This window comes from Protopterus annectens, chromosome 13.part0 (genome assembly GCF_019279795.1).
Source record: "Protopterus annectens isolate FY-2018-M chromosome 13.part0, PAN1.0, whole genome shotgun sequence".
In the NCBI taxonomy this organism is placed as follows: Eukaryota; Metazoa; Chordata; order Ceratodontiformes; family Protopteridae; genus Protopterus; species Protopterus annectens.
The window spans coordinates 625,885,785-625,901,121 of record NC_056747.1 but is presented as its reverse complement, the minus strand read 5'-3'; the positions used below and the strand labels follow the sequence as shown (position 1 = coordinate 625,901,121).

Sequence of the window (15,337 nt, the reverse complement as noted above, 5' to 3'; positions counted from 1 at the left end):
ATATAACAAAGGAGGGTAGATTTTTAAATAAATTTATGAACATGTTTGGCATGGAAGATACGAATTCAGTACTAGAAGTTTGGAGTGAATTTACATATTATTCTCCAAGATACAAAACCTGGGCTAGGCGAGACAGAATTTACATTTCACAGGAACATGTGCATTTAATTGAAGGTCTTGGTATGCACCTAATAAGTATTTCAGACCATGCACCAATAATAACTAAAATAAAAACAAAGGGTAATGAATAAAAATGAAACACTGCCACTTTCCCACCTGTCTGTTGAAAAGAGAATTTAAGGAATGGGTAGTGGAAATTATTCAGGAGCTATTAGTGAAGATATATTTTTTTCTGAAAATATAGCTAGCGAAGTGGGATAAAATTAAAGTGGGGTTTGAAAATAGGGTGTAAATAAAAGTAAGGGAGATTTGGTTAAGAAGTAACAAGAATTATTTGGAGGGACTGACAAATGTTGAAGTATTACAGAATAGGGGGAATCTCACAGAACAAGAAGAGGAGAAACTGCAGAATGCTAAACAGAAAATAAGGGATTATCCCGATAATAAGCACACATTTAGAAAGACTGCTGTTAAGCAACTGTTTTTTGATAAAAACTTTAGAGCACAAAAACTTTTTGCACAATGACTCAGGTAACAGAAAGTAGAAAGGGATGTCACCAAGCTTAGGGAGCCTATACCAAGGAACATAACAAGGAGTCCTATAGAAGTATTAGAAATATTCTGAAAATTCTATGAAAGCCTGTATAAAGCAGAGAAATATGGAAATCAAGAAAAGGTACAAATGGAAATGTTTATGGAAAAATGAAATATGCCAAGGTTAGAGGTAGAGCAGCCTCAATTACTACCAGTTAGGATAGGAGGAGATGAGATAAAAATAATGATGTATAACTAATCTACAGGAAAGTCCCCTGGAATAGATGGTATTCCTGTGCAAGTTTGAAAGCTAGGAGGGAAAAATGATAAAGATCTGGAAGGTTTTGTTTAACAGTATTTTAAGAGGAGGAGAACCAACATCCTGGAAGAAAGCGGTGGCAGCTGTAATACCTAAAGTGGGTAAAGATCCATCAGATCCAGCTTCATATAGGCCCATTTTAACATTAAACCATGATTATGAAATGTTTATGTCTATAATGGCTAAAACAATGGCAAAAGTAATTCCAAAATTGATGGATATGGATCAATGTTGTTTTATGGTGGGGAGGCAAACATTTGACATTAACAAAACACTGATGATCAAGAGGTAGCTGAATGTAAGAAAATACCACTTTTGTTGGTGGGTCTTGATGCAGAGAAAGCATTTGACAGAGTAAGCTGGGACTTTATGAGCAAAGCAATGGAAGCATTTGAATTTTCTGATAAAATTATAAGGTTGATTAGGAGGATATATGAGGGAGTGGAGACAAAAATTAAAGTGGTTGGGGTCCTCTCTGATAATCTCTGCTTGACCAGAGGAACTAGGCAGGGGTATCCTCTCTCTCCCCTTTATTATTTGCATTATATTTAGAAGCATTGTGAAAGAAAATAAGGGACTCAGAAGTTCAACGATATAATTGGTATGGTAGTCAAGAGAAGCTGGCTCTATTTGCAGATGACATTATTTTATACCTGACAAAACCAGAAAGGGACATTACATTCCTGTAGAACATATTGAAACCATTTCAGGATACAAAATTAATGAAGCTAAAACAAAGGCAATGGTGGTAAATTATGTACCCAGATATGAATTGGTTCAGCAATATCCATACAACCCTCCTGACTAGGCAGTCGTCACTAAATGCATTCTTGGGTATTGACTAGTATGTCTAAATTATTACATTTGGTTGAAACGGCTAGGCTTAAATGACCTCTGGATCAATAGCCTAGTAATCTCCAATAATCCTATGATCCTGTATACTTGTGTAGACATGATAAAATGAAGTATTTAGGGGTATGGATTAAAAATGATTCCTGTGTGGGATGAGACTAAACAAAAGATAATACAAAAACTGAGAAAATGGAAGCTGTGTTATATGGATATTGATAGTAAGATACAAGCAGTTAAAATGTTTGTAGTCCCTTTGGTCTTATACACTGGTCAGGCATATTTTTATCAACCAGAAGAGAAGCTGTAGATGGCAGTTAATAATGAGTTGAAGGATTTTATCTGGGAGGGGAAAATGGCAAGAGTCAAGTGGGATAATCTTATTCTTCCCAATAGAACAGGGTGGATTGGGATTACCTGATTTGAAGGGGTATTTCAGAGTGAAACAGTTAAGGCTCCTATACATAGCACAAGCAGAAAACTATAATTCAAAGTGGAAACAGATGATGATGAAGCAGGGGGGGGGGGCTCAGGAAACCAGGAGAGACTATAATTTGGATGCATACCTTTAAGGAGAATAACAATAATCATACAGAATATTGTATTCATAAATTAGCAGAAAGTATACTAAGAACTAAGCCAACATGGGAATGGAAAAGGAGATTCTGTCAATAGGAATGACTGCAACTAGGGATACAGACAACAGGCAAGAGGGAGCTGGAATTTTTGAAGAAAACTGGCAAAGGAACCATAGTACTGGGAGCAAATAACTAGAGAGAGAAAGATGATAGAATGGGGAGATGCCAAGAACATATTTGAACTGCAGGTTAGAGATTGCCTTCCCTGTCAAGGATTGATATCAGAGTATAGGCAAAGAGAAGAAAATAGGGGGGTGTTAAATGAAAGACCAGCACTAGTAGAGTTTTTAGTAGAATCTAGAACAGAAGTTGCTGCTAAAAATGAGTAATTAGTAGAGCATATAAAATATTGCATGATAACTATAAGAATCAATCAGAGGAGGTTACAAAGGATTGGGAAGAAAGACTGGATAAGTCATTCACAAAGAAACAATAGGGGAATATATGTATGTCTCCCAAAAATGCAACAAAATCTAGAATATATAGGTATTTTTATGTTTACTATTAAAATATTGCAAATACTTTGTCTTTCTGGTCATAATAGTGAATGTAATGCTCAAATTGGAAATAACTTGTGCTCATCACATCAAACCATATCCTCTACAACTGCAGATTCGATGTTAATATCAAAAACGTTACATAAACTGCAAAAGTGTTCCACCATCCGTGTACCACATCTCCAATCTATTTTTTTTTTTAATTTTTTCTAAAATGTGATGTCCACATAGGAACTCAAGTAAGTATAGTTCCTACACATCACATCATATCTTTGCAGGGGGGCAAGCCTCCCTGCACCCCCCTGTAAGAGGCTGTGCCCCCCACACCCCCTTCTAACTATATATTCCAACTTCGAGATCGCACTACAGTGAGGAAAGGAATGAATTTCCCAGTTTGCACTGTACTGCAATCTCTAGCCTATAGATTGACTTCATATCAGTGAATGCACAGTGACATTCACTGATATGAGCTACCGATAGTCAGCAACATGGCAAGCTACCATCTTCTGTCCGATATCCCATTTGCAGAGCATCTGCATTCGGGATTTTGATAGTAAACCATATTTTTATACCCCAAGTAGTCTCCAAAGGATTTCTTCACAGGTAAACAGTAAATGTTGGAGGTGTGATGGGGAACAAAGAGGTAACTTTGAACATATTTTCTGGGAGTGTATTGAGTTGGCAGACTTTTAAAGATTCCCTGCAGACTGCTCTGTTGGAGATGCTGAGTGAACAATTGATGCAACTAAGGAAATTTATTTTTTGAGCTATGATACAGAATCGGAATTGTCTAGACATAGTAAGGCCTTGCTGAGTCTAATTATGATGGCTGCCAAAAAAGCAATTACTAGAAAATGGAAATTAAAATCTACACCAACTTTACTAGAAATAGCAAAGAAGTAACAGAAGTAGTACAAAACAGGGATCTTTTAGGGTAGGAGCAAATTATATAGAAAAAAATGATGTGTAGGATAAACACATGCAGAGGAGGAATGAGGTTTAAAAAAAGGCAGGAAACTGAATGAGCTATGTAATGCTTGACTGACAATGACTGGCTATATATTAAGTGATGTATAATGTTTGCATCTACAGTTGTGTCTGCATGGTTTCCAATATATAATGTTTGCAACTGAGATTGTGTTAGTATGGTTTATTTTCATTTTTATAAATGTAAGATTGCCTCTGTCATACATGATAATTTACTAAAGATGTTTCTTGTTTAAAAATAGTCTGGCAGTTGCCCCAGAGGGCTAAGGCTGTAAGCCGTAGTTCCTGTTGTACAGAGATAGATTCTTTCAGCTGTCATTTGCCTATAATGCAACTTTGAGCAAGTTACTTAATCAGACAAAGCCAGAGAAACTGGGAATTTGGGCTAGGCTCCTCAACAGTCCCATGGACTACAAGATTACTAACTCCCAAGATATTCTGTTACAGTCTGCATAACAACATGCCAAAGAAAATGAAGTGCCACTTTAAGGCCAATTAGTTCAGTATCCTGCCAGTGTGCCAGCAGGGTATTTTAAATGTTTTTATGTAATACTGATAATGTTCACAAAAATTCACAGAAGCTGATGTTTTATGCTTCTGTCTGTGTCATGTTGTTACATCATATTTTCTATGGTGTGGATGCATTAAGTTTGAATGAAAACTACATTAATCATATCTGAATAGCTATACATGTTTTCTTAGGTAACTTAATATAGATTTAAAAAAAGAAAAAAAAAGATAACACTATTTTTCAACTGGGGTTGTATTGCCATCATTTATTCATTTTCACAGATCTCAGCTGTCCCTGATTTTTGAAATTATTACTGTTTTGCCTCATATTTAGGTTCATAGGTAGGTGCTAGGCTATCTGCCTGAAGGCATTTATAAGCCTAGCCAGAATGTGTTGGCTTTCGCCGCCCCCTTAGATTAGTTCCCTGTGCCTCTGTCCAGCAGAGCCACTGAAGTGATCCCTGAGGTAAACTTTCTGTTTTCCATCCACTTGTTAAGGTTTCTCTTGAAGAGGGTTAGCGAGGTGCTCTGCCTAATGTAGATTGGAATCTTGTTCCAGAGCATGGGAAGTCTCTGGGACAGGAATCTAGCCCTCCAGCACGTCCTATTTACTGTTGTGGTAAGGTTTAGATCCCTAGAGCATGTGGCTCAAGGGGATATGGTTTTCTTTAGGTGGAGCATGTCCATCAATTCTGGGTTGGACATGGCCTTTTATGTCAGGCAGAGATCACCTCTGAGTAGGTGGTATGCAGCCGAGTACAGCTAGAGTTTCTTCAGTTGAGCTGCATAGGGCATCTGTTTGAGGCCAGTGATCCTCTTGGTGAGGTACTTCTCTGGTCTTTCCAGGTGTTGCAGGTGTCTTGTAAGGTACATCCCAAATGGGGTGTTGTACTCTATGATGGGTCTGATGAATTATGAGTAGAGGGGCAGAATGACCTCTTTTGATCTGGATGTGAACCCTTTTGTGATTAGGTGGGCCACATAGAAGGATTTTCTAACCAGTTTGGCAATGTGATTATCAAAGGAGAGATTACTATCTACTTGGATCCCCAGATCTCTTATTATGTCTTCTATATTTAGGGGACAACCAGCTATGTGGTAGTTTGTGGGTACTTTGTTTTTTCCAAAGGGAATGACTATGCACTTTTTGGCATTTAGCTTGAGGCCATGATTTTGACACCAAGTATCCGTCACAGTGAGACCCTTTTGGAGGATGTCTGTGTCAGCCGGAGAGTCAATTATAGGCCCTAGTTTGCAGTTGTCTGCGAACTTGGTCAGCCATAGTCCTCCTGTGCTTGCCTGTATCTCTGAGAAGTATATGTTGAACAGGAGGGGTCCTATGACTGAGCTCTGGGGAACGCCACTTGTAACTGGTTTAGAGTTGGACCTAGCTCCTGTAACTCTCACCATTTGGGTTCTATCCATGACCAGTTGGCAACCCATCTTGTGACTTAGGGGTTTATGTTCAGGCTGGTGAGCTTGTCTATAATTCCAGAATGGGGAATGGTGTTGAAGGCCTTTGCGAGGTCTAGGTAGGCTGTGTGTACCACCTTTCCCTCGTCTATAGCCTTGGTAACTCTCTCAAAGAAGTCCACTAGGTTTAGGAGGCATGATCTGCCCTTAACAAAGCTGAACTAGGTAGGGTCCAGTGTTTGGAGGTTCCCAATGTCTCTATTAATGAGTTCCATGATGATGAGCTCCATAGTCTTGCAGACCAAGCTAGTCAGGCTTAGTTCCCGGCGTCTGTTGTGGCTCCACCTTTGTGGAGCTGAATAACCATTGCTGTGTGCCAATCTATGGGTATGTAGCCTGGGAAGAGGCTGAGTTTGAACAGTGTGTTTAGGTGAGGGGTTAGTTCGTCTTTGAGCTTGTGTAGGACGCAGCCAGGGACACCGTCCGGTCCCATTGATGCTGTGTTTTTGGCTTTGGAGAGGGCTGTTTTAACCTGATTGTCTGTGATTTCAGGGGCTCTACATTCTTCTGGTATGGTTATGGGCCCTTTAAGGGGATGAGAGGTGGGTGATGTTTGCACTGAACCTGTCTGCCAGGATGTTGGCGATATTGGTTGGTTCAATGTATTTTATGCCATTCTGCACTAACTCCGAGCAGATCTGAGCATTGCCACTTAGATTCTTGACATAGCTAAAGAATGCTTTGTGGTTATCTTTGGAGTCCTTGGCAATTTTTCTTTCAAAGCTTGCCTTGGATGATTTTATGAGGGATCGTAGTTTCTTGCTGATACTGATCAGAGATGTCTTCCCTTCTTGGGATTTTACTCTTTTCTGTACTAGTTTCCTCCTTCTGTTGTATAGCTTGTTTATGGCAGCGGTCCACCAGTCTGGTTTCCTTTTCTTGGAGGAGTAAGTTTTGGATTTGCTTGGGATAGCACGATCCATGCATTCTTGTAGGTGCCCATAGAATGCATTAGTAAAGGATTTTGCAGCTTGGACAGCATTATCCTTTAGCATGGGGCTTTGAAACTTTCCACCTTGGTCTTAAGTAACATGAAGTCTGCTCTTGTAAAGTTTTTCATGGTGGTTTCCTTGTCCGGAGGTGGAGGCGGAATGCGGATATCCTGAGTGATTTGTTTATGGTCAGATCTAACTAGCGAGGGATTGACCTCCGGTGTGGAACACCGGTCGCCCATGTTGGTGATGACCAGGTCCAATATGTTGTCACCTCTGGTGGGAGTTCATCCAGGGCATTTGAGTTTATAAATTCTAGGAAATGTTGGGCAAGGGAGTTAGTACTTGAGTAGTTCTCCCAGTTAATGTTTGGGTAATTGAAATCGCCCAATATTAGGGTGTTTGGTAGGACCTTTATGTTTCCCAGTGTTTCCAGAAATGTGTAATGGGGGTCCTGGGACATGGTGGGTGACCTATAGCAAGCTACAATTTGAATTGCAGTTTTGTCCGTTGTTATTTGCATGTGGATGATCTCTAAAGTATCTTGTTGTGCCACTAACATGGAGGTGTGGGTATCCTTGATGAATATGGATACTCCCCCACCTTTTGTATTTTGGTCCGGGTTCTGTGGTCGAAATGTATGGTATGAGTTGTAGCCTGGTAGTGCTGGGGTGCTCTCTGGAGCCTTAAACCAGGTTTCTGTTACTGCACATATATCAATTTTTTCCGTACTGAGGAGTGGCTCGAGTGCATGCATTTTGAGGTTTAAACTTCTGGAATTGAGTAGCATTACCCTCAGTTTTTTGTTACTTGTGCTATTTATGGCAGTGGGTTTGTCTTTTGAGCTTTGCCTAAAAAAGACACTATGGGGGTGGCAAGAGCCTATTCCAGTATTCAAAACCCTAAGGGTGACAGGTGCAAGCCATCTCTAGCGAAGCAGCGTGGCTTGTCGAGCATGTCATCCCAGGCGGACTGACACTGGATCCCCTTTGAACGACACCAGAAACTTATCCAATTGTTGAAATTGATCATTTTTTCTTTATACCGTGGTATCATTCTTGGTGAGGGCAGGATGCTACTCAGGGTCAGGGTCATACCGGCCTGGGCTATGTGATCAGAGAACTCTTCCATGTCTCTTTTCATGTAGTTCAGGGAGGTATGGCTCAGGTCATTCACACCAACATGGACAATGATAGAGTCATATTTGTACTTGTTCTGGAGTGACCTGAGTGCTTGTGTTAAGTGGCGGATCCTGGCACCCGACAGGCAGCTAACAGTAACATTCTCCTTATTCAGCCTAGTGAGTGGGATGTCAGTGTGCCTGACTATAGAGTCACCTATTACTAGTGTGTTGGGTATGTTACTTTGCCTTAAGGGCTGTGATTGTGTAGCACACTGGTTTTGTGAAGTATGTGTTTCATGGTTTGTGTTGGGGGGGGTGGAGGTTGCTTGGATGTCTGCTTTGGAGGTCTCTCTTGCTTTTACAGGTTTTTATTTAGAGCCTCTGAGTATGTTTTGGTGTATTTATGTGTATTTTTTGCCGGTGCTGGTTTAATGGGTCTATGTGAGACTGGTGGTGGGATGCAAGTATTTCCCTTCTCCTCTTGACTGTCTGATCCAGTCTTGGGTTTGAGAGCTTAGCCTCCAGTTTGGCTGTATAATTGCATCTCTCACATGTATTAGTGTTTGGTGGTAGGAGGAGAGGGTTGTCTGTGTTCATGAGGCAGTTGTAACATTGCCTCCAAATGCCCAGATTCACCAGTTGGACTGGAGAGTATACCTGAAACTGCCCTTTGGAAATGCCTGGATAGGTACAGTGAACTGTTTTACTGATTAGCTGGTAAGGTCAAATAGAGAGCCTTGTCCTTCTGTACAGTATAGGGGGGGTCTAGTGCTAGGGTTTATAAGTGCTTGCTATGAGTTTTGAGCAAGTGCTGGGCTGAGAAATGAATGGCTTGAGTGCTTAAGTTGAAAGTTTGTTTAGTTCCAAGGGAAAAATTTGAAAAAAATTGAGACTTTGTGGAGCCGGGAGTAGTTATACCTGAGCTAACCAGGGCTGCCCGGCACGCAAAACTGGGTAGATGCATTTTTTTATAGCAGGAAAATGAAAGAGATAGAAATTAGCCCAAAATGGCCAATAAACTACTAATTTGTGTGCTGAAACCACTCCTCCAGGGAAAGATAGGTTGCTCAAAGCTCCTCTCTCTCAGAGGTGAACAGAGAAACTTCCTTCTATCCAAGTAAGGTATGGGCAAACACAGAGAGTTGTAACACAGCCCTGAATTCAGCACTAACATGAAAACTGGACTATACTAGCTTAGAAAGGCAGGAAACAAATACATACATACATATATATATATATATATATATATATATATATTTTTTTTTCCCAGAAAATAAAACAGATACAATCAAAAAACACTTTAAATGCACAGAAAAGGATACTTATTGTTATATATCTCAGATCAGATTTGTAGTCAATGCCCCTAGTAATAACATAGGAAGAAACACAAATACATTAAAAGCAGATGAATAAAGTGCAATCTTTTTACATATATATAAAACAATAGAAAACAATCAAACTGATGTAAACAAGTTACCCAATTAACCAGAAAAAAGTTCAAAACTGAAACCTGTTCCAGCAGTCTTCAAACAGACAAGTTTTAACTGCACACTCCTGCCACTAGGGTGCAGGAGAGCCTTCTCCAAAAAAAGATGGCCTGGATCAGTGCTCAAGTTATATAAACAAAGCTAGATTCAGGAAGGCCTGAATCTGGTCTATGCTACAGCAACAAGGCGCACCAATTTTAGTAAGAAACAGTTCAAATAAGCAGGCACAATGAGCCTGTGACCAGAAATTCCCAGCTCAGAAGGGCAGAATCCAGCCACTCCTCCCACAAGAGTGCAGACCACAAACCTTCTTAATGTAGAATAACTGGCCTATAGCCCAAGTGCTTAAACCAGAACTAATACACTTTTAGAATAGCAGACACTGGGCCTTCAATCAGCAATTCCCAGCTTAGAAAAATGTAAGCTACCTGTCCTGCTACAACACTGCAGACCACAAACCTTCTTAATGTAAAACAACTGGTATGAAGCCCAAGTGCTTAAACCAAAACACCTAGAATAACAGTTACAATTTAATCAGGATACTACAAAGCAGTAATAAATGCAGCAGAATAAATAAAATTGAGTACTTTTAAGAAGAGGCAAAAACAAAATAAAGTAGGAGGAAACGCAATACAGTAAACACAGATGAGTAACGTGCAATTTTATTTTTGCTCTGTTCTTCATTTTTTTAATTTTGTGGTAAATCACTAAGGATTACAGTCAGTCAATAATGATGATCATTAGAGTTTTGTACTTACTGAGCAAAGAAGTTAAGAGCTATATTCATTTAAAAAAATTAATAGGTTGATTGATTTATTAAATAAATACATAAACATTAAGGAATCCTCTTTCCTGGGCACTAGAAACAGTCTGGAGTGGGACCCTTTCCCTCTTTGAGAGACAGGCACCTCTTGAATATTACCTTGAGTCAAGAGAATTTGAAGAACCTCGAGGGAAAAAGGGAAGTTGTTCCCAAGGAGACTGAGGAATGCCCATAAAAGGAGAACAGGATTTCCACACCATGAAGTATCCCTGATGAATGATTGACAGAACCCAAGAATCCTGCCTGATCTGAAACCAAACAAGAAGAGGAAGAGAAAGGTGAAGAGAAAGAGGAGTGTGGCTGGGAAGGGACGGATAGTCATACAGCACCTGGAGGAGCCTGTTTGCCACTCTTCTTACCTTTAGTAGAAGGGTGGAATTGCCTTCGAACAAAGGCAGGCTTAGCAGGGTAGTTTCTCTGAAATTTAGGTACAGGAAAAACAAACACGTTTAATCTCCTGAAAGGCCTTACCCTTATCCTGAAGGAACATAAACAAACCAGAAGCAGCTTCCCCAAACAAAAGCTTAAAATCCAGAGGAACATCCATCAACTTAGCTTTAATACCAATAGGTAAAGGTTGAAGCCTAAGCCAAGAATACCTCCTCATCACTGAACAAAAAACAGCAGCCCTAGAAGATGCATCTGCCACATCATAACTACATTTAAAGAATGATGATCAACTTGAAAGGAAGTGTCTATCAAGGAAAGAATAAACGTTTTACCATCAGAGTCTAGAAAATAAGAAATAAGTTGACAGGCCAGAGAAAGAAGCACTAACACGTACCAAGACATATGGGTCTGATAATTAATAGCCCTAAAGCTAGGGTAGCAGAAGTGTAAACCTTCTTATCCAGCCTTTCCATAGCTCTGCTGTACTTGTCAGAAGGCAATAACTTGGGCAAAGAAAGCAAATGAAATGGCTTATCAGAGGCTACAGACACTACAGAGGGGTCAGCAGCAGGACATTTATATAAAAAATAATCCTCAGGCATCCTATAAAACCTGTCAGGTTTCTTGGGAACAGGGGTCAGAGAATCTGGTGGATAAGATGCATTGAAAAAAGCATCCAGTAAAGCAGCCAAAACAAGAGGAATAGCTGCAAACTTAGGAGATTCCATCTGCAGCAATTCTTAGTACCCTTAGTACCTCTTATGGATATCAGAGACATGAGCACAATCCCACTTAACAAAATCCATCATCCTAAGGAGTGTGTCCCCAAATCAAATTTCCTCAAAAGGAACATCAGGGCTAATAGATTCCTCCTCCTCTGACCCATAGTCCGAAAGGGAAGGAATTTGAGTAGAATAAGTCAGGGATTTGTCAACAGAATCTGACTGTTCCTCAGAAGAATCCTGTTCTCTAGGCCTTTTAAGGTGGAGTACAGGACCAAGGAGGAGCAGGAACTGAAACCACTTGAGGAGGCTTTAAGGAGATTAAAGCAGTAAATAGCCCCTGAGTAAAGGCCTGACAGTAACCTTTGTGGATCCCTAGGGCCAGAAGAAAGATGTTTAAGTTTTTGTTTCTTTTTTAAGGGAATGTCCCCTCCAAAAAACTGAGAAGGCTCAAACCCAGGACAACATTTGATAACCATAGTAGGAACTTCTTCCCAACTAAAAATGAAGGAACTCCCTTAGGACCCTCAGAAAAAAATTAACTGTGCTTCCCCCTGAATGCCCGAGATGGATGCCTGCAAAGCTTCATCAGACATGCTGCCAGGCAGACCCTCCCTGCCTCCACCACGGTCATGGCAGAGAAATCCAACAACATAGCTGGGTGAGCCTCCAGGTTTGTAACAACCTTGGGAAAAACACCTGGCAGAGGCTGGACAGCACAAGATTCCAGTTGTACCTTTTTCATCTTCTTTCCTAACGTCTGACCCTCGGGGTGGGAGATTCTTTCCACTGTATCTTTAGTGAGAAGTTTAAGACACTGGTTCTCGAGATATAAAGAAAGGGAAAAAAAGTCTACTGTGAAGGGTTTTCAGGGTGAATGCCTGACAAATTGAACAAGATGTATGGTCATGAGAAGTTCCTAGACAAAAAAGACACTTATTGTGTCTGTCTTTATGGAGAATCTGTCTCCCAGACTGGCATTTACCCTTCCTGGATGACATTAACCCAAAGGACCACAAAAAAAGAAAAGAAAAAATAAACCCCCCAATGAACACTTATCTGCAACTGCAAAGAAGTCAGCAAACAAGCGTTTGTAGTCACTGGAGAATGAAAATGTGTTCAACTGGCAGAAAACAGACACAGGTAAGCAGACTGATGGTGAAAAGATACATTTGGGCTAGTGGCAAAGACGTTCAGACTGTGGTAGGCCTGAACATCACCTTTATGCTCCAAACTACACAAGGAATGTTTGGGTGACATTCGATATACCTTTAAAGCAATAGAGTCTTTAGGAAACTGGCCAGACGTCGGGATTCCATGGCAGGGAATCCCCATATGTTAAGAATACTGCAGCAGTGAATATAAGGATATCACTTCATATTTGTCTATAGGTACTATCTAAACATCTATTCCTGTGTCTTTTTTTATGAAAAGTCCTGTACATTACAAGCTTTTTTCTTATAATAGTTGTTCTACCTTTGTCATACCTAATGTTGGCTGCTAATCAGAGTTGCAGATGTTTGCACTTTGAGCTTTATTTGGTTTGCTTACATATCAAATAAGATCCTTATATCCTTCCAGACTGTATACAACATTTGTTTTCCATATGCTACACTATTACCATGAAATGTGAGTAAATTAGAAATGTTTCTGATAACTATCTGGTGGAGGTTACAGATGCCCACCTTTGTAAAGCCCTTTGAACCAAATTTTCATTATGAGATACTTATTGTATAATTACAGGGAATTCATGGACAGAAAGGAGAGCAATATATGAATAAAATGTTATTTATACAGTTAAATAAACTATATTCAACCTAAAACATACTTGGCTACCTTTACCAAGGAAAGGTTTACTAAATAGATAACTTTTTGGTAGAAATGTCTAGAAAAAAGGTGCCACATTATTCATATATGCATTTAACATCTGCCAAAGAAAGCAAAAAATGTTATTTCACTTAGTGTTTCATTTACTCTGTTTATTCACATAGGCTTTTTATTATGTCACCTAGCTAAATAAGAGGTGAAGTGTATTAGTTTTTTACAGTTCTTATAACAGAAATAGTGTAAACCAGTACCACTGTCAAGCATTCACTTTAGCAGTTTCCACTTTTATTGAACTACTATAGCTTTAGAAATGTTTTTAAATGTTTGTTTTAATTTCTCATATGCACTTCTGTTTTACTGACCTGAAATATGGACTGCAACTACACATTATGTTTCTGTGAACTTCCATTTCTTCTCCATTGACCTTGATAACTGCATCACAGAGTTTACCCTGTAGTCTGAGTTGATTGATAATTTTGCATGATGTTGGACTCATTTTCCTCTTAATGTGGATATTGTGAAGACTGTGTGTTATAAGTGGTTCTCCCATTTTTAATCTTCCAGGCAAGCACAAGTAGAATGTCTTTTTTATGAAAGAGACAGACTTATTTGTTAATGTATTTCTCCTTGTAATATGGATATTTAGCTGAGTATAGTGATCTGTACTCAGCAAGTTCTAGAATCCCACCATTACTGACATCATAAATGCACAGCTTCACGTTCTAGAAGTCCAGTGCAGCACTGGCTGTTTATGTAAGGAGTATATGATGTAGAACATTGTCTGTTTTAAGTGGTATCCTATTAGAGAAAACACTTTTTATTCCACTGGACATCCGACATTAGCAAATAGCACCTAAGTAAGCTCTGCAGGGTCCTATCAAGTTCCTGTCCTGAGAAGAGTGAATGGCTTTTTGTTTGCATGTTCACCTCAGAAGGCTGGTGTTTCTGCCCTTGATCAGACTCATTTCTGATGAGCAGAGACAGTATCAAAATTTCAAACCGGATTGTCATTTCAGCACTGAAGGGTGGCTGGAGCCAACTGACATTATGTGTGGTGAAGCTCCTGATGGTAGTATATTTGCCCAGCTGCACCATACAAAAAAAAAAAAAAAAATTCTTGGCATGCAGGATATCATATGTGATGCTGCTGGCTGCTCTGCTCTGCCTCATTTCCCTTTGCTAACCCATCACTGGTAAGGTCCCAACCCCAGAGATAGTCCCAGTGACATCAAGGTAAAAAAAAGCTATAGGAGCAGCCCTGGAGAGACAAACTGATGGTCAGCTGGAGGACATAAAAAGGGAACCAAAATATTGTTATGGGAAATGTACTGTCATATTTGCTTCAAAATGTTATCTTCCAAAAGCTTTCAGTTTTCTGTTTGTTTATTTGGACGGTACAGTTTAAGGTACATGTAAAAAGAATACATTTTCCATAACAATATGGATTTAAAAGACTAGTTTTAAAGAAAAAATTGGTAATAAAATGAATGAAACATGAAAAAGAAGACTAGCTTGCAAAGTGGTGATTGTTAGATGGAACTAGTTGATTTTGAAGTTGACAATACAATTCATTGAGTTTGATATTAACTTCTCAATTATAAAAAATGTATATTAAAAGATAATATAGTAGGTACTTTAATAAAGATCAAGCCTGGTCGCTGATGGATTTTTTTGGGGGGGGAAATAAAACAATGATTGTAAAAAAAAAAAAAATAGGAGAGAATGGCTATTACCTACAAGTGAGTGAAGCCCGGTAATGCTAGAGAATGGAGTACTTTGATGGCCTGGCTTGTATAGAGTGGGCTGCATGGCTCTGCATTACAATGAGGCCTTACTGCCAGTAATGTTTGTAACTTGTGTGTCCTCACAGTGATTGTATATATGTAGCAGTCTTTCTACATGTAACGTTCAAAATATGAGACAAAAGGCCAATGTTAGACAGTGAGAGAGAGAGAGAGAAAGAGAGAGAGAAAGAGAGCGAGAGAGTGAGATAAAACAGAAGGAAATAGAGAGAGATATTCTACCACTGTAAGGAAACATTAATGGAAGCTGGGGCTTAACTAGGGCACATTATTTCTCACATGGAGATGCAAACAAGAAGGAAAA

General features: G+C 39.5%; 1 protein-coding gene across 1 annotated transcript in view; it reads right to left on the bottom strand.

Annotated features, from left to right (window-relative positions):
• Positions 1-13,781, bottom strand: part of LOC122788352 (kelch-like protein 10) — a 77,065-nt gene extending 63,284 nt beyond the window's left edge. The window contains exon 1 of the mRNA XM_044055423.1: positions 13,594-13,781. Coding sequence (XP_043911358.1) covers positions 13,594-13,781 — 188 coding nt within the window. The remainder of the gene's footprint in view (positions 1-13,593) is intronic.
• Positions 13,782-15,337: the final 1,556 nt, after the last annotated feature.